Here is a 13,843-nt window from a genome sequence, read left to right as displayed (position 1 = left end):
AATGAGATATTTAGGAGGTCATAAAAGTCAAAAAAAGGGTCTAGATGGGTGCAAAGTTCTCCTAAACCATACACATACCCTTTAGGCACTTGGTTTACATTAATTTTGGCCTCTAGGATCATTTTATGACCTATTAATTTGGCTTGAAATATTTGAACTTTCTAAGAAACCCTAGGAAAACAAACTTACCACTAAATCCTAATTAGGGTAATTAATCTAGGTTACCAACTATTGAGTCTTAGGTTACTAACTTAAATCGATCTTAGATTATCAGGTTACTTTGCTAACCCTAATTAACATGCTGATCCATATATACAAATTACGAGTGTCAGGTGATACCATAAGATTCACTATGACAACATTAAACACTTGACAATTACAGAATGATACACAAATTCAGATTATGATACAAATAAAATACAAAACAACGGGGTCTTCATCTTTCATAGACTCAACTCTAGGTTTCATAGGTTGTACATAGGGTCGATTACCGATTCTCCATTAGATATCCCGATTAATAATCCTACACACTAAAATTGCACATCAGTAGTTCGAGAAAAATCACTTGTATATATTTAAATTCATTTGGATAATCACATTAATCAAAACATCAATCTTTCATTTAAATAAAATTTTCCTCATTTCTGCACACTTTTTTGATCATTAAAAAATTGCATAATTAAATTATTAATCATATTCCTAATCCTGAATTCATCTATTGTACTACATCATCATTATGCATGCTTATAAAACATCAAATAACATGATTAAGCATTTTAAAGTAAAGCATCACATAACATAAAATAACATAATAATGTCCAGTCCATCAAATAATGTCTCAACATATTGAGTCATAATATGTCAAAATAAAATGTATCGGATGTGCTATGATGGATCAGGGCGAGGCCTCACAAGATGGCAGTATAGAGAAACACAAAGCACGTTTTGTTGCTAGAGGGTGTTCACAAAAGGAAGGTATCGATTATGAGGAGATTTTTGCACTTGTTGACATATATACTTTTGTTAGAGTAGTAATAGCAATTGCAACATCCGAGGGCTGAAAGATCGACCAAATGGATGTGAAAACTGCTCTTAAGCCGGACTATTGAAGAAGTTTGTCTAGAGAAACTCAAAGGTTTTGTGATTCATAATGTAGAATCACATGTGTGCAGATTGAAGAAAGCTGTTTATTGACTAACATGCTCCTTGAGCCTGGTATGAAAGGATAGTCATTTATCTTATGGGAATAGAGTTTTTTAAGAATGATGCAGACCCATATCTTTATTTTAAAATGATTAAAAGTGATAAGTTAATACTAATCCTATATGTTGATTACCTACTAATTATAGGGTAGATCACCTTATAGCGTAAGAAGGATGTGGTCTCAGAATTCAGTATGGAGGACATGTGCATTTTACAGTATTTACTTGGATTGGAAGTTTGGCAGAAATGTGATGGTATTCTTTTGAATCAAGGAAAATATACTATTGATATTCTGAAAAGATTTGCGATGTTAAATTGTAGACCGATGTCTACACCCATGGAAACCAGTTGACATTAGTTGAAAGAAGTAGCAACAAAATTTGGATTTGCAGATCCTACTCTTTATAGACAAATAATTGGATCATTGATGTACTTGGTTAACACTAGACCGGATATTTGTTCTGCAATGAATGCTTTGTGCCAGTTTATGTGCGAACCATGAGAGATACAACTTGTTGCTGGAAAGTATATATTGAGGTACGTTCAAGGGACTATTGGATATGGTCTTAAATATGGAAATGTTGACCTAGATCTATATGGATACCCTGATTCAGATTGGGCTGGAAGTCTAACTGATCGAAAAAACACATCTGGACATTGCTTCAATTTAGGATCAGAGCTATGATCTCTTGGATAAGCAGGAAACTGTCTTTAATGGGACAAAGTTCAAGAGAAGACGAATAGATTGCAGCCTCTATGGGAGCAAGAGAAGTAGTATGGCTTTAGAAACTTCTTGTGAGATTATCTGGTGAGCCTCTGAAACCTACTACAATCCATTGCGATTCAGAGTTGTATTAAGCTTTTAGTGAATCTAGTATTCCATGATCTGTCAAAGTATATAGAGATTCCTTACCTCTATGTGAGAGACATGGTAGAAAGGAATGTGATCCAGTTGGAGTATATTAGTACAAGCGATCAAATAACAAACATTCTCATCAAGCCTCTCTCCAAAGTTAAAGTTGAACACTTCAGAAAGAAACTTGGTATGGTTGAATTATAAGTTATTGAGATTAAATCTCAAAAGTGTTTATTTGTACTAATATATAAAAAAGATGTTTAATGTGTAAACTCTTTTGTCATATGTGTGACTATTATTTTATGGGCCCCTTGTGTACATTAGTGAAAGGTGACGATCTTTTAGATAGTTAACACTTGTATTTAACATTGTAAGGCAATGGCTTTACAATGTTTAACTCAACATAATGAATATCATGTGACTTGATATTCATAGACATGTCATGATAGTTACTATCTCTTGGACATTTTGATAGATATCATGAGAGTTGATATCAGTTGCAGGTCATTGTGTTCTTTATGAGATAATCATGGTGGATAAGTGTTTCCATGGACATGCCATGATTTGTTATAATAGACATCATGAGCCTTAATGTCAGTGCACATACCATAACTTGAGAATATTATATCCACCGATATGATGAGTTAGGTGATATTGCTTGTCACAATTAAAAAGTTTGTTGTGATATATATACATGGTTAGATCCTTACCTTACTTAGCTAAGAGGGAGTGTTGAGGTATGATAGCTATGGTCAAATATACAAATGATAATCTATAATATTCACTTACTTGATCATGATATCATAATTATGTCCCAAGTATATTGCTGAATCTGTTCTGGCAGATTATTAGTGACTAACGGTAATCATTTCATGTTCTTCATGTTGGTTAAATGCAGGTATCAAAACAGATTAAGTCTGATTATATCTCCTCCCTAATCGGCAGTCTCATGTGCATTATTGTTGTTAAAACTTAAGAACAAGTGATAAATAAACCATGATTAGTGATCTTACTAGAACTGAATCGGTCATTTAGTTGATTTGGAGCACATTTGTAGTAGTTTTTGAAGCAAAATTGGATTCCTAGGCAGGTTTTGGATGATATAGATTCGCAAGGAAGCTAGTGAGAAAACACCAGCTGGTCCACTTGATTTTGATGATATAGACCACAATACAAACCTCCATTGTTTACAAAGGATTCTATCTATGATTTGGAGAGGCTGACTATGGAGGAGGGGGATGGATTCACATTGGATGACATTGAGGAAGGTGACGAGGTTGACAATGATGACAAGGCATTCCGAATGCCAATAACATTTATATCTAGAATGGAGGTTGAGCCACAGCCAGTAATGCTGAGAAAGGAGTCACAGTCACAGCAGATTCCTAAGACTAGACTGCCAAACTCTCCTGTAGTTTTTACTAGAGCTGGGAAGAGGAAGACATAAATTGTTTTAGTGTTGTATTTATTTATCGTTTTACAAAAACAATTTGCTATTTTCATTTTACTTCAGACTATCGGGCTACTAGCCATCAGCATTGCACATGAGGATGCCATTCTATACCCAATTTGCATTTAAATCTATCAAATATAGCTAGACTCAATTTGGCTCTTTTGTTTATTCATTTAATGCCTCATCAGATGCACCTCCTCATTGAATTTTGCAAAAAAGATGCATTTCTAATTAAATTTAAGCAATTTTTTAGGTTGCTAGTTTCTTGCCTTGTTTTTGTTTTCAGACCTTGGGGAATTTTTGACTTTGGCAAGTTATTCAATTATGGCTACACATATATATCAAGAAATCACTTACATTGTGGGAGTACATCTAGAGAGAACTACTATTTGTATCAGGTTCATAGATATCAGTCCGGTGTAAGGTTCAATGACAATACATTATCATAACATCAGGCTACCAGCCTGATTGAGCCCCCTTCAATCCAAGCAAACCAAAATTGCCTTTTCCGTGACTTCTAATGTGGAAAACATTGTTTATAGACAGAGGTGCAATATTTTTGATACTACAAATTACTTGTAATCAATTTCACTTTCAAATAAATTTCAGTTCGGTACATAATTATTGTTCAAGGACATGCATTTTGCTTTTTATTTGCCTTGTGATATTACTTTTTGAAAAGTCAGTTTAAACATAAATGGTAATTTTTAATAAAATTAATTAATTAAACCAAAGTTGCCATAAAATAAGAATTTCAGATAATAAGTTTCATTAATAAGTTATTCCCTCTCCAGACCCTCAAATCAGCCTGTGGTAAGAAATTGGCCTAAAGGGTCCTCATTGAACACTTAAATCATAGAAGGGGACATTACATGTATGTGGCATTGTAAATGTGCTAGAGAACTACAAACTTGTGATCAAATTCATATCACATAGCCATCCAGTATGATAATTACTCACAATTAATCTTGCTTTTCTAGATTTTTGGATTCTGGATTGCATCATGAGGACCTTGAGACAGACTCATAGCTGTTGCGGTGTTGGGCTTGATCTATTTGATAAAATATGAATGGATGTTGAATATATATCACATTCTCTGTTTTCTTTTTTGCCTTGCTAATTGTAGAGATTTTTGCAAAATACACCTCATGCTACCTGAGTCTTCTGCTTTTGAGACTCTAAGTATATATTCTGATGATTAAATTGGTAAAATATCTAGTTTGTTTGACTTATAATTCATGTACTTCAAAATGTTGGTTTTCGTATATATGCCTTTTTGAAATTTCTTAGGCATTCTATAATAATTTATTTATCTTTCTGTAAGTTGGTTCATAAAATTTTCTTCGCCCTGATGTCTTTTGGCTTCCCTGTACACATAGTTGGAGAAACAGTGTTCCTGACAAAATAACTATTTCCTGCAATTGATTTTGTGTACTATTTGTAGTGTTATTAATAGTTAAGTTTCATCTCAATAGTAATTTTGAAAGGTGACTGTTTAAGTGAAAGGTTTGGATGATTAAATGTCATCTATTATATTGATTTAGGAGTACCTCTATAAGGGCATTATTACAATGATGTTTTCCTGAGTATGTGCTTTTGGATTGTTTGTAGTTTGTACACTCCTTTTTGTTTTTTAATTCTCATGTACATAAGATCGACATTTTAACTTGTATGGTAGTGTCTTTAACAATTTTAATGGCTGTAAGGCATAAAATATGTTTTTTCTTTTGTCTGGAAATTCTTTTATTTCACAAAAGAGTGGATTTCTGATAACAGTTGGATTGCTTGATACTAACATTACTCATGGCATGAATTTTGCAGTGCTATCATGGAGGTTTCTTTCATCTTCGCTGAAATGGTTCAGCATGGATTACGCTGCATAGCCTTTTGCAATACTCGTAAACTCAGTGAGCTTGTCCTCAGCTATACGTATGTTTCAAAGTTCTCACAATTGCGAAGGCTTTGAACCTAAATGTTCATTTCTAGTGAAGAATGGTTAAATGCCCCTTTTTGTTCATTTCTAGAGAAGAATTCTAAAATGTACATTTTTTCATACTTCGTAAGGTCTCCTATATGGAGAAAGATATTTCTCAGTAGAATTAATTTTGGTCCTGGCTTTTGTGATAGACGAGAAATTCTGAAGGAGACTGCACCACATTTAGTCAATTCCCTCTGTGTGTATCGAGCTGGCTACACTGTTCAGGTGTTTATTATTATAGCAATTTATTTTGGTACTATCCATGTGGTTTTCTTAATCTTTTCTAATAATCTTGTTTGAGCACAACTCCGTTTGCATAGAAATTTACTTTTCCCTTTCTTTCTAGCATCTTTGCAGAGACAATATAAACAATTTTATCATTGGTCCTGCTTTAACTGTGTGTCATTGTGCTGTATAATTTATCATGATGTGACTCATAACAATATTAATTTTGTAACATGAATAACTCCGTCTCCTGTGTAAGAATTATATTCTTTGACTTTAATAATTGGCCCATCACCAAACTCTTCTCTGTATGCTAGAGTGTGCATTATAAAATACCTTAACTCTCCTAGTCATAGGCTGTAAGCTTTAGCCTGCTCTATCTTCTGTATTACACAAAAAAACAAAGAACAAAGTTTCATCAGAAGAAACCTTATCATCTACAGCATTAAGTCACAAAATCTTTGAAATGCTTTGAGTCCATACATACATTTACATTTAGACTTTGGTGGCGATCTTCTAAACCAAGGAACTCTAGAGCATTTTTCACACTGTCAACACCAGTCACTACCACAACCAAAGAGCAAGAGCAAACTCAAAAGAATTTTTTTCCTAAGTATTTTGCTGCAAATCAATGACCAAATTTCATATTTAAACAGGGAGCACATGTCCTGTTTGCAAGATTTACTTTGATAATAAGAGCTTCTTAACAGTTGTTCAATATTTTTTCTATCCAGAGCACTATCATAAACAACAAGGGCATGAAATTCATATTGTTGTCACATTTTGATTGTGCACCATTTTTTCCTCCTTTCATTTCCAAACCAAGAAATGTCGATTCTTATAGAATCCCTGATTATATTCAACCTTTATATATATATGTTCCTGCTAAATCAACCCTATATATGCTCATCCCAAACTCAATAAAATCTCAAACACTCATAACCAAAACCATCTGAACTTTTACAACCCAACTGGAAAATATAAACATTTCAATCAGTTCTCTTGAACCAGCAGATTTCCTCCTTCTTCTTCACAATTTAGGATTTATTTTCAATTAAAAGACCAGGCTAGGTGTACAATGGAGCAAATAGGATTCAAATTAGACGATATTCATTGAAAGTTTGAACACCCAATAGAGAAATTGATGAAAGCTGATGATAGGAATCTCCAAATTAACAGAATTAGCTGCATCCAAGAGATCAAAAGCCAATTTATGTGCAGGGAAGAACACCTGCCCAATCTAGCGCTTTTGTAGAAGAAACACTCCTTGTAACATGTAAGTACTAGATAATCTTTACCGCTGCCAAACTGGATCCTAGATCTTGATTGTAATCCTTTCATATTCAAGAAATTACGTTCTTTTACAATTTATTCAATGACCAAATTCTCTAACAGCAAGACACATGATTATTGCCCATGGTTGTGGATTTATGATTAGGGGTGAAGCATGTGGCCCTACTCAATCTTCTTGGGATTCTGACTTTTGAAACTTGCACTGCACAAGATGTGCATACTCTGCCTCAGGTCTGTCTGCATTATCATTCAAAGAAAATTGCAATACATCACGCATTTCAAGATCCATAAAAGTTTGTGTCAGCTTATGAGCTGTTGCCGTATTTGAATATCACATCTTTGGCGCTTATCCCAAGCCAAGGTGGATGGCAAACATTAATGTTAACAAAATGGAGGCTCGGTTATTTCCATAGGAATTGTCAATGGGTGGCAGACAATTGGGAAACTGATTACTTGCAATCTGAAACCATTCACTTATAATCGTTTTCCAGTGTGAGTCAATTTTAGGTTGCAAGTAATTTCAGAGGGGAAGCCTATTGGATACATATTTGCTTTGATTCAAATGCTGTCTGCCTGTGTGCTTGTGGTTAGAGACAAATTATAAAAGACTTTTGTCATATCTGGAGTAAGCTGGGTGCCTGCTTGTCAGCCTGTCAAGTTCCAGGTATACATAAGTTTGGAACCAAATTCATCATGACAGCATGGTGTATATAATACAGACAAAATTTTACTAAAGATGAAATACATTTTTTCTTTATTGGGTTTCAAAAATTCTTTAAATATTTCCTGCAACGAATCTGTTGTACCTCTTAAAACATGGTAATCTTCAGCGATCAGTGAAGAAGCGATAGAAGACAAAACTGTTGTCTTATGTATCAAACATATAAATCTTTCTGCTAATATATACTGGCGATAAGAAAATCCTGCATGGTTCATCAAAAAGTATGAAAACAGCAAGGCAGATTGTTTGAATGTTGATGCCTTATTCTGGACTATAGTCTTTTGAATTTGTAGTACATAATTTTTGTGATATTATCAGAATTCATTTGAGGAATTCCATCGACATTCAGAATCAAGTATAAAGAGGCAAATTGAATGGTCTCTCTGGTTCAGTAGATCTTTCTGGTTTAACATATCTTAACATGAAAAGTTGTAAACTTACAGAAATAAGTGATACTCAAGGTGGTACTGTTTGATGTGCGTCACAAGTGGAATTTCAATCTATTTGAATTCAGATCAAGAGCTTTGTCATATCAGATTCTTTTTGTTGTGTAATTACAAGTCGCAGTTGATAATCATTTGATTATGCCAAAAAATTTAACCAATAGAAAAGTTGAGTGGGTTGGAGCCCCGAAGATTGTATAATTTGGTTCTTTGATGATTGTATGAGTTGGTGCTTATGTTGTGGTAGAGTTGACACTCTTAAGAAGTGAGGAGTTTGATGACTCCTTAAGTTTGGAACCATAAACATGTGATTGAATTTCAGATTTGTGAGGCCGGATTAGGACAGTAAATTCTAGCAGCAATACTCACCGTGGTTTTACCTAGTTGGGTTTCCACGTCATATTCTTGTGTATTGACTCTTGGCCTCATGGTTCTTTCTTTGTATCTTTCATTTGATGCCTTAGTTTTACAATAAATTCTGTAGTGACTGCACAAAGTTGTAAATTGGATGAGAAGATAAAGTTATATTTACTACTAATTTACCCCACTTCCCACCTAGTAGTACACCCGGGTTCTACATGAACAAGTATTTGGGTATCTTTTGTGGGTTTCCTCTCCGAGCACAATATGATTAATCATTGGAAATGAAACAACTCATGGCTTGGTTTCTAAAGTTTGTAGGTTATTGCATGATTTATGTAAAGATAATAATATGATTATTGTTGTGTATCTGCTAAAACTTGTTGCTGGATCCCTAACCCTAATAATAAGTATTGGGTTTTGTGAGTTATATCGCAAATATTAAATTGAGGATGAATCCCCTCATCATAGAAATTGGAGGAGTGAAATCCACGTTTCACTCCCTAGTCAACAACTACAGGTATCATCCTCTCTGCTATTGAGATTTCTTCCTTGGTACTCTCGCCTCGATGCCTACCGTTTCTTGTACCTTTGTACTATCCCCTCCATGTGGTACCATATGGGATCCTTCCTTTGCTCTTGTTCCACACTTAGAGAATGACGAAATAACCGTAGTCTCCTCTTCCCCCTCATTCTCATCCTCCTCCTTTGTACTGGTTGTAGTTTCCTTCTGCCACCTCTATTAAAGGCGTTCCCCTACTTCAACTGTGAGGATGTCCAAATGCATCTAGTAGTACATGGCTGGTTTGTACTGCTTAACCTTGGTTGTTGGTATGAACTTTCTCCATTGGTCTGTAGTACTTGCATTTGCAAGGCTTCTCAAAACAATGCTATGACATGATGAGGCATGTATAAAGTTTTATGCTTGAGGCTCAAAAAAATCCTTAATGCACAATGGGAGTACTTGTGCCTTATTGTACACCCTCCCATTCACAAGGGTGTTTATCAGGTTAACCATATGCATGCCTATATCAGACCCCCTACTCAATCTTTTAAGCCTTTTTTTCACCAAATTAAGAATACACTTTCATTCTATTAGTTCCCTACTATTGATGTTGCTCCACATTTTATCTCATTTCTGTGCAGAGAGGTCAGGCCTGCATACCAACATGAGTAACAACTCCTTTTGTTCAGTAGTCATATTTTGGATGAAGGTTTCATTAAGGAATGACCCTTGGAGGGAATACCAAATACCTTGATGAACTCTTTTGGCAAGAAGGATGCCACCATTTTGTGCCAAATTATCATGCTATAGGCTTGTGTAAATGGTGATCATATCTCGTGACCATCATGCACAATATTTGTTAGAATTTCCAAAGGTCGAACACAAACATTAGAACTATTTTATCTACCTCAACCTTCTGTAGGGAGTCTTTCAGCTAAAATTATCTAGAGTGCTCTTCCACTGAGTTTTGAACTTCTTGTTAGTGATTCTCTTGTATGTGAGGGATTGTATAGTTGCTGATTCGTTTGTTTGTAGTTTGGCTCACACTTTCTTCTTTTTATTGGATGTCGCCATACATACTTGTGTTTACTTCTTTTTGTCATTTCCATCTTTATATTTATTTCATAACTAGCATATTGGGGTTTCCATAACTACCCTTAACCATCTTCTTGGCAAATACAAACTTTATCTTTTTTGAGTGCTAGATAGATTGTCGTACTGGTGATTCAAACTATCTCTGTGAAGCTTACAATGTATCGTGTGATCGTACAATCTGCACCACCATCCCTTTCCAATACATTTTCTGCTTATACATTCGGCTTGTGCTATGTCTTCTTTATGGCGCAATCCTACCATACAATCTTTTCACTTACATCATGTTTTGCTTCCTTTTGTATGGAATAATCTTTGCCCCTCACTTCTACAAGATGGATAGTTCCCTTCATTGTCCTTCCAACTGTATGGAATGTCTCAATCGTATGATCACATCAACCTTCTATGGTACAGTTATATTGATCTTTATGTGTTCTTACTTTGGTTCCTGCAAAGTTCTGGATTTATGGTTGGTAATGGGCACCAATCTTCCCAAGCTCTTCGCTAACGTGTTGTGAACTAGTAATCATTCTCAATGACAATTTATAGGCACATTTTTCTGTTATGAAGGTTAGGGTTTTTATAGTACATTTGAATTTTATAAAGAAAATTAATTTCTTTACTTATGTCTCATTTTTCTTTCCCCTTTTATTTCTTTTATTTTTTCCCTATTTATATCTTCCTTTGATTTTTTGTAATATTTTTCAATCTTAACAATTTTTTCCGATCAGTAAAAGGTTGAGGCTGATTATTTTATTAAATTAAGCCTATTTACAACCCAACTCACTGGGGTCATTGGTGCGAAAGAGCTAGGTAGAGAAAACCTCTAGTCTTGCCCCAAAAGAAAAAAAATCTTTATAATAACTTCATGTTAATAGGCCTTGTACATATCCAGGAGTTACCAAGGAAATTCTTAATTGCAATGTTTACAATCATCCTGTTTACACAAACAAGTAATATTGAGGAACATGAATTTACTCCTTTACATGACATGATAGGATATTTCAATAAAATACATTTACATTATAGATCCATCGTGTTATTAGTACCTTCTTTCTGATTGAATAGCTTTCAATCTTACTAAATGTCTTCTTGGCTTTGTTTGCTTGTAAATTATGTGGAAAGCCTCAATACTACATTTGGCATAAATCAAAGACTACCTTGCAAAATATGTTAGCGCCTAGAGAAATAAAGACAAAATAAAGATCTTTACTCTTTCTAAGCATTTTGAATTTTAGATAAGAAGTGGATGCATAAAGAAAATAGCCCTTGTTTACTCCTCAAATAGAACAGAAGGCTAAAAGCTCAAGACTTCAATAATTCCCAATTGTATTCTTTACAAATTTTTTAAAAAAATTCTCCCAATGTGAACAAATAGTCGCCTGTCCAAAGGACGTGACTAGGCAACGTGTGCACATATATAAGTTGGGGAAAAATTTAGTCAATGGGTGGCAGAGAATCATCGGTCAAAAGCACACTAGGATGCAAAAAAGAGCAATTGAATACCATCAAGACAAATATTTCCTGGGCAGAGGCAGACGACATTAAAAATACACCGGTCTATTGCTCTCAACAAATGCACTCACCTCCATTGTATCCACAATGCCCACATCCTCATTAGAATCGACAAATATAGATACACCACCAATTGCAAATATAGGAAACTGAATTGTGTCTGCAGATGGTATAAATTGAGCCCAGCTCCACTTAGGTGAGTGATCATCGTCAACCTCAAAATCAATAACATGCGTACTATCAACAACACACACTTGAACATATAAGGTACTACTGCTAAGTGCTTCACTGGATGGCTCATTTATCACAAAAGTAGCTATAGATATATCATCGCACAGACTTACCCCCATTACTATTGCATCCCTAGGGGAAGAATTACGCCCTCTATGAGTATAATATTTACCTGGAATTAATCTTCTATCACCATCCATAATGCTGGTAACCAAATCACATAATCAATCTGAAAATCTTCAAAGTTTGCGCTGAACAAAATAATAACTGATCCCAATTCCTGTAGGTTGGCAAGAAACTACTTTGATACCATTGTAAAAGCCCCTGGCCAACTCCCCATTCAAATCTTGATGAACAAATTATTATATATAAGTTTTCTAACTTTTGATCATATATCTATTCTTTTGTTTTTTTGAAATATATAACTATCAAGACCATAAATTGCAAAAGTATAAACCTTTCCAAAACAATGCTTGTCAATTTATTGCATTTGAGATGATGAACAACCTTGCCAATAATTTGAAAACAATTCTAAACAGTTAGAACCTGAAAGGAATATAGTGATGAAGCCATTTGCTCTAATGCCCATTTGCGGCTGACTCCACCATTTGTAAACTATAGGAATGCATAATTCCCCTTTGCCGTAATGAATTCGGCTTCAACACAACTCCCAACAGCTTCCGTCTATCATATACAAGTCTAACTACCACTCATGGCTCGGTTTGATCTCACACGCAGCTAATCTTGAAACCGTAGCCCAGTCTAGTGTCACCCCAACATACACACGGCCATCGTATCTCAAAGCAGCACTAGGAATGTGAGTAGGACCCAAGAATGAAGCCGTCCAATCTTCACAATGAAAACTGCCCTTGCGTTTGGCCAGGTCTGCTAGTATAAACGAATTTGCAGACTTCCAGTATCAAATCGTTTGTGCTAAATCCACTGTTATTCCTAACAAGAATCATCCTGATGCAGGAGCATCTAGAGGTATAAGGGCAATCCTGTGTCACCCAAAAAAATGTACTTAGACTTAGTTTCTGTTTCATGTGTTTTCATTTTTGGATACCCATTTGGGTCAAATAAAGGTTCCAACTCTCACAGTTCCACTATTAGTGTGTTAGAAAATCCCGAAAAAATAGGAGCATGTAATTGGGCCATCATTTTGGTAAACTAGAAGGTGTGAATTGGCCAGATGAATGTAATCGTGATTTAGAGCATTCCAGAAAAAGAATCAGGTCAATAGGCGCCACGGTTTGAAAGTTATTGCAGTTTTTCGAGTTTTGGAGACCTCTCAAGAATGCTTCAAAGTCAGGTTAGGGGCATTAAATGACCTCGAAAAGCGCCGAAAAATGGGGGACGAGCGAAGCTGGTCCATAGGGCTATAGAGCGCTTCGAGAGCTTTCCGGAAATGTAAACGGTTCGTCAATCGGAGCTACGGTTCAAAAGTTATGCCTCCCGGAAGTTCGGTTACCGTTTCTGGATTCCTCTAGATTTGCGCCGACTTCTATTGCAGCTTCCGGAACCTTCTATTTGGTCGGTGGATGCCTACTAGCACTTTCTAGAATGTACTCCTAGTCCTTAACCCTCCGGGGTCTATGTAAGGAGATTTCTGGCATTGTAAAAGGCAATTCGGAGTGGAGTTTGAGAGGAGGTACTGAAAGGAGAAATTATCTCCAGCTTTATGCTGTTGTAAGCCCTTAGGGCATGTTTTGAAGTTTATTTTCTCTGTACTGTTTGTACTAGCTTATTTTCTCAGTTAATACAATTTCCCTTTTCTGTTGTGTCCATTTTGTTCTTGGGTTGTGTTCCCATCACATCCCCCTTTACTAACAGAATCTCTAAGCCACCGTAGACACAGTAGAAGTGGATAATTGTTTACTCAACACAATAATCATAGAAAACTCAAAATTGTTTACCACATGGGGTAAATAGATTAATGCATATAGACAATGAAACAAGAACATGTAC

The 13,843-nt window shown here is 35.3% G+C and overlaps 1 protein-coding gene across 1 annotated transcript in view; it reads left to right on the top strand.

Moving 5' to 3' along the window:
- The window catches only part of LOC149539618 (UBQ, helicase-c and DEAD-like helicase domain-containing protein), a 349,808-nt gene that overhangs the window by 151,238 nt on the left and 184,727 nt on the right, over positions 1-13,843 (top strand). Inside the window, exons 15-16 of the mRNA XM_089800846.1 lie at positions 5,334-5,441; positions 5,640-5,715. Of these exons, the coding sequence (XP_089656972.1) occupies positions 5,334-5,441; positions 5,640-5,715 (184 nt within the window). The remainder of the gene's footprint in view (positions 1-5,333; positions 5,442-5,639; positions 5,716-13,843) is intronic.

The sequence above is a fragment of the Cupressus sempervirens genome, chromosome 9 (assembly GCF_028749045.1).
Source record: "Cupressus sempervirens isolate cs-2001-9-10 chromosome 9, ASM2874904v1, whole genome shotgun sequence".
NCBI classification, from domain to species: Eukaryota; Viridiplantae; Streptophyta; class Pinopsida; order Cupressales; family Cupressaceae; genus Cupressus; species Cupressus sempervirens.
Note: the sequence above shows the minus strand (reverse complement) of the source record. Positions and strands in the feature narration are given on the sequence as shown.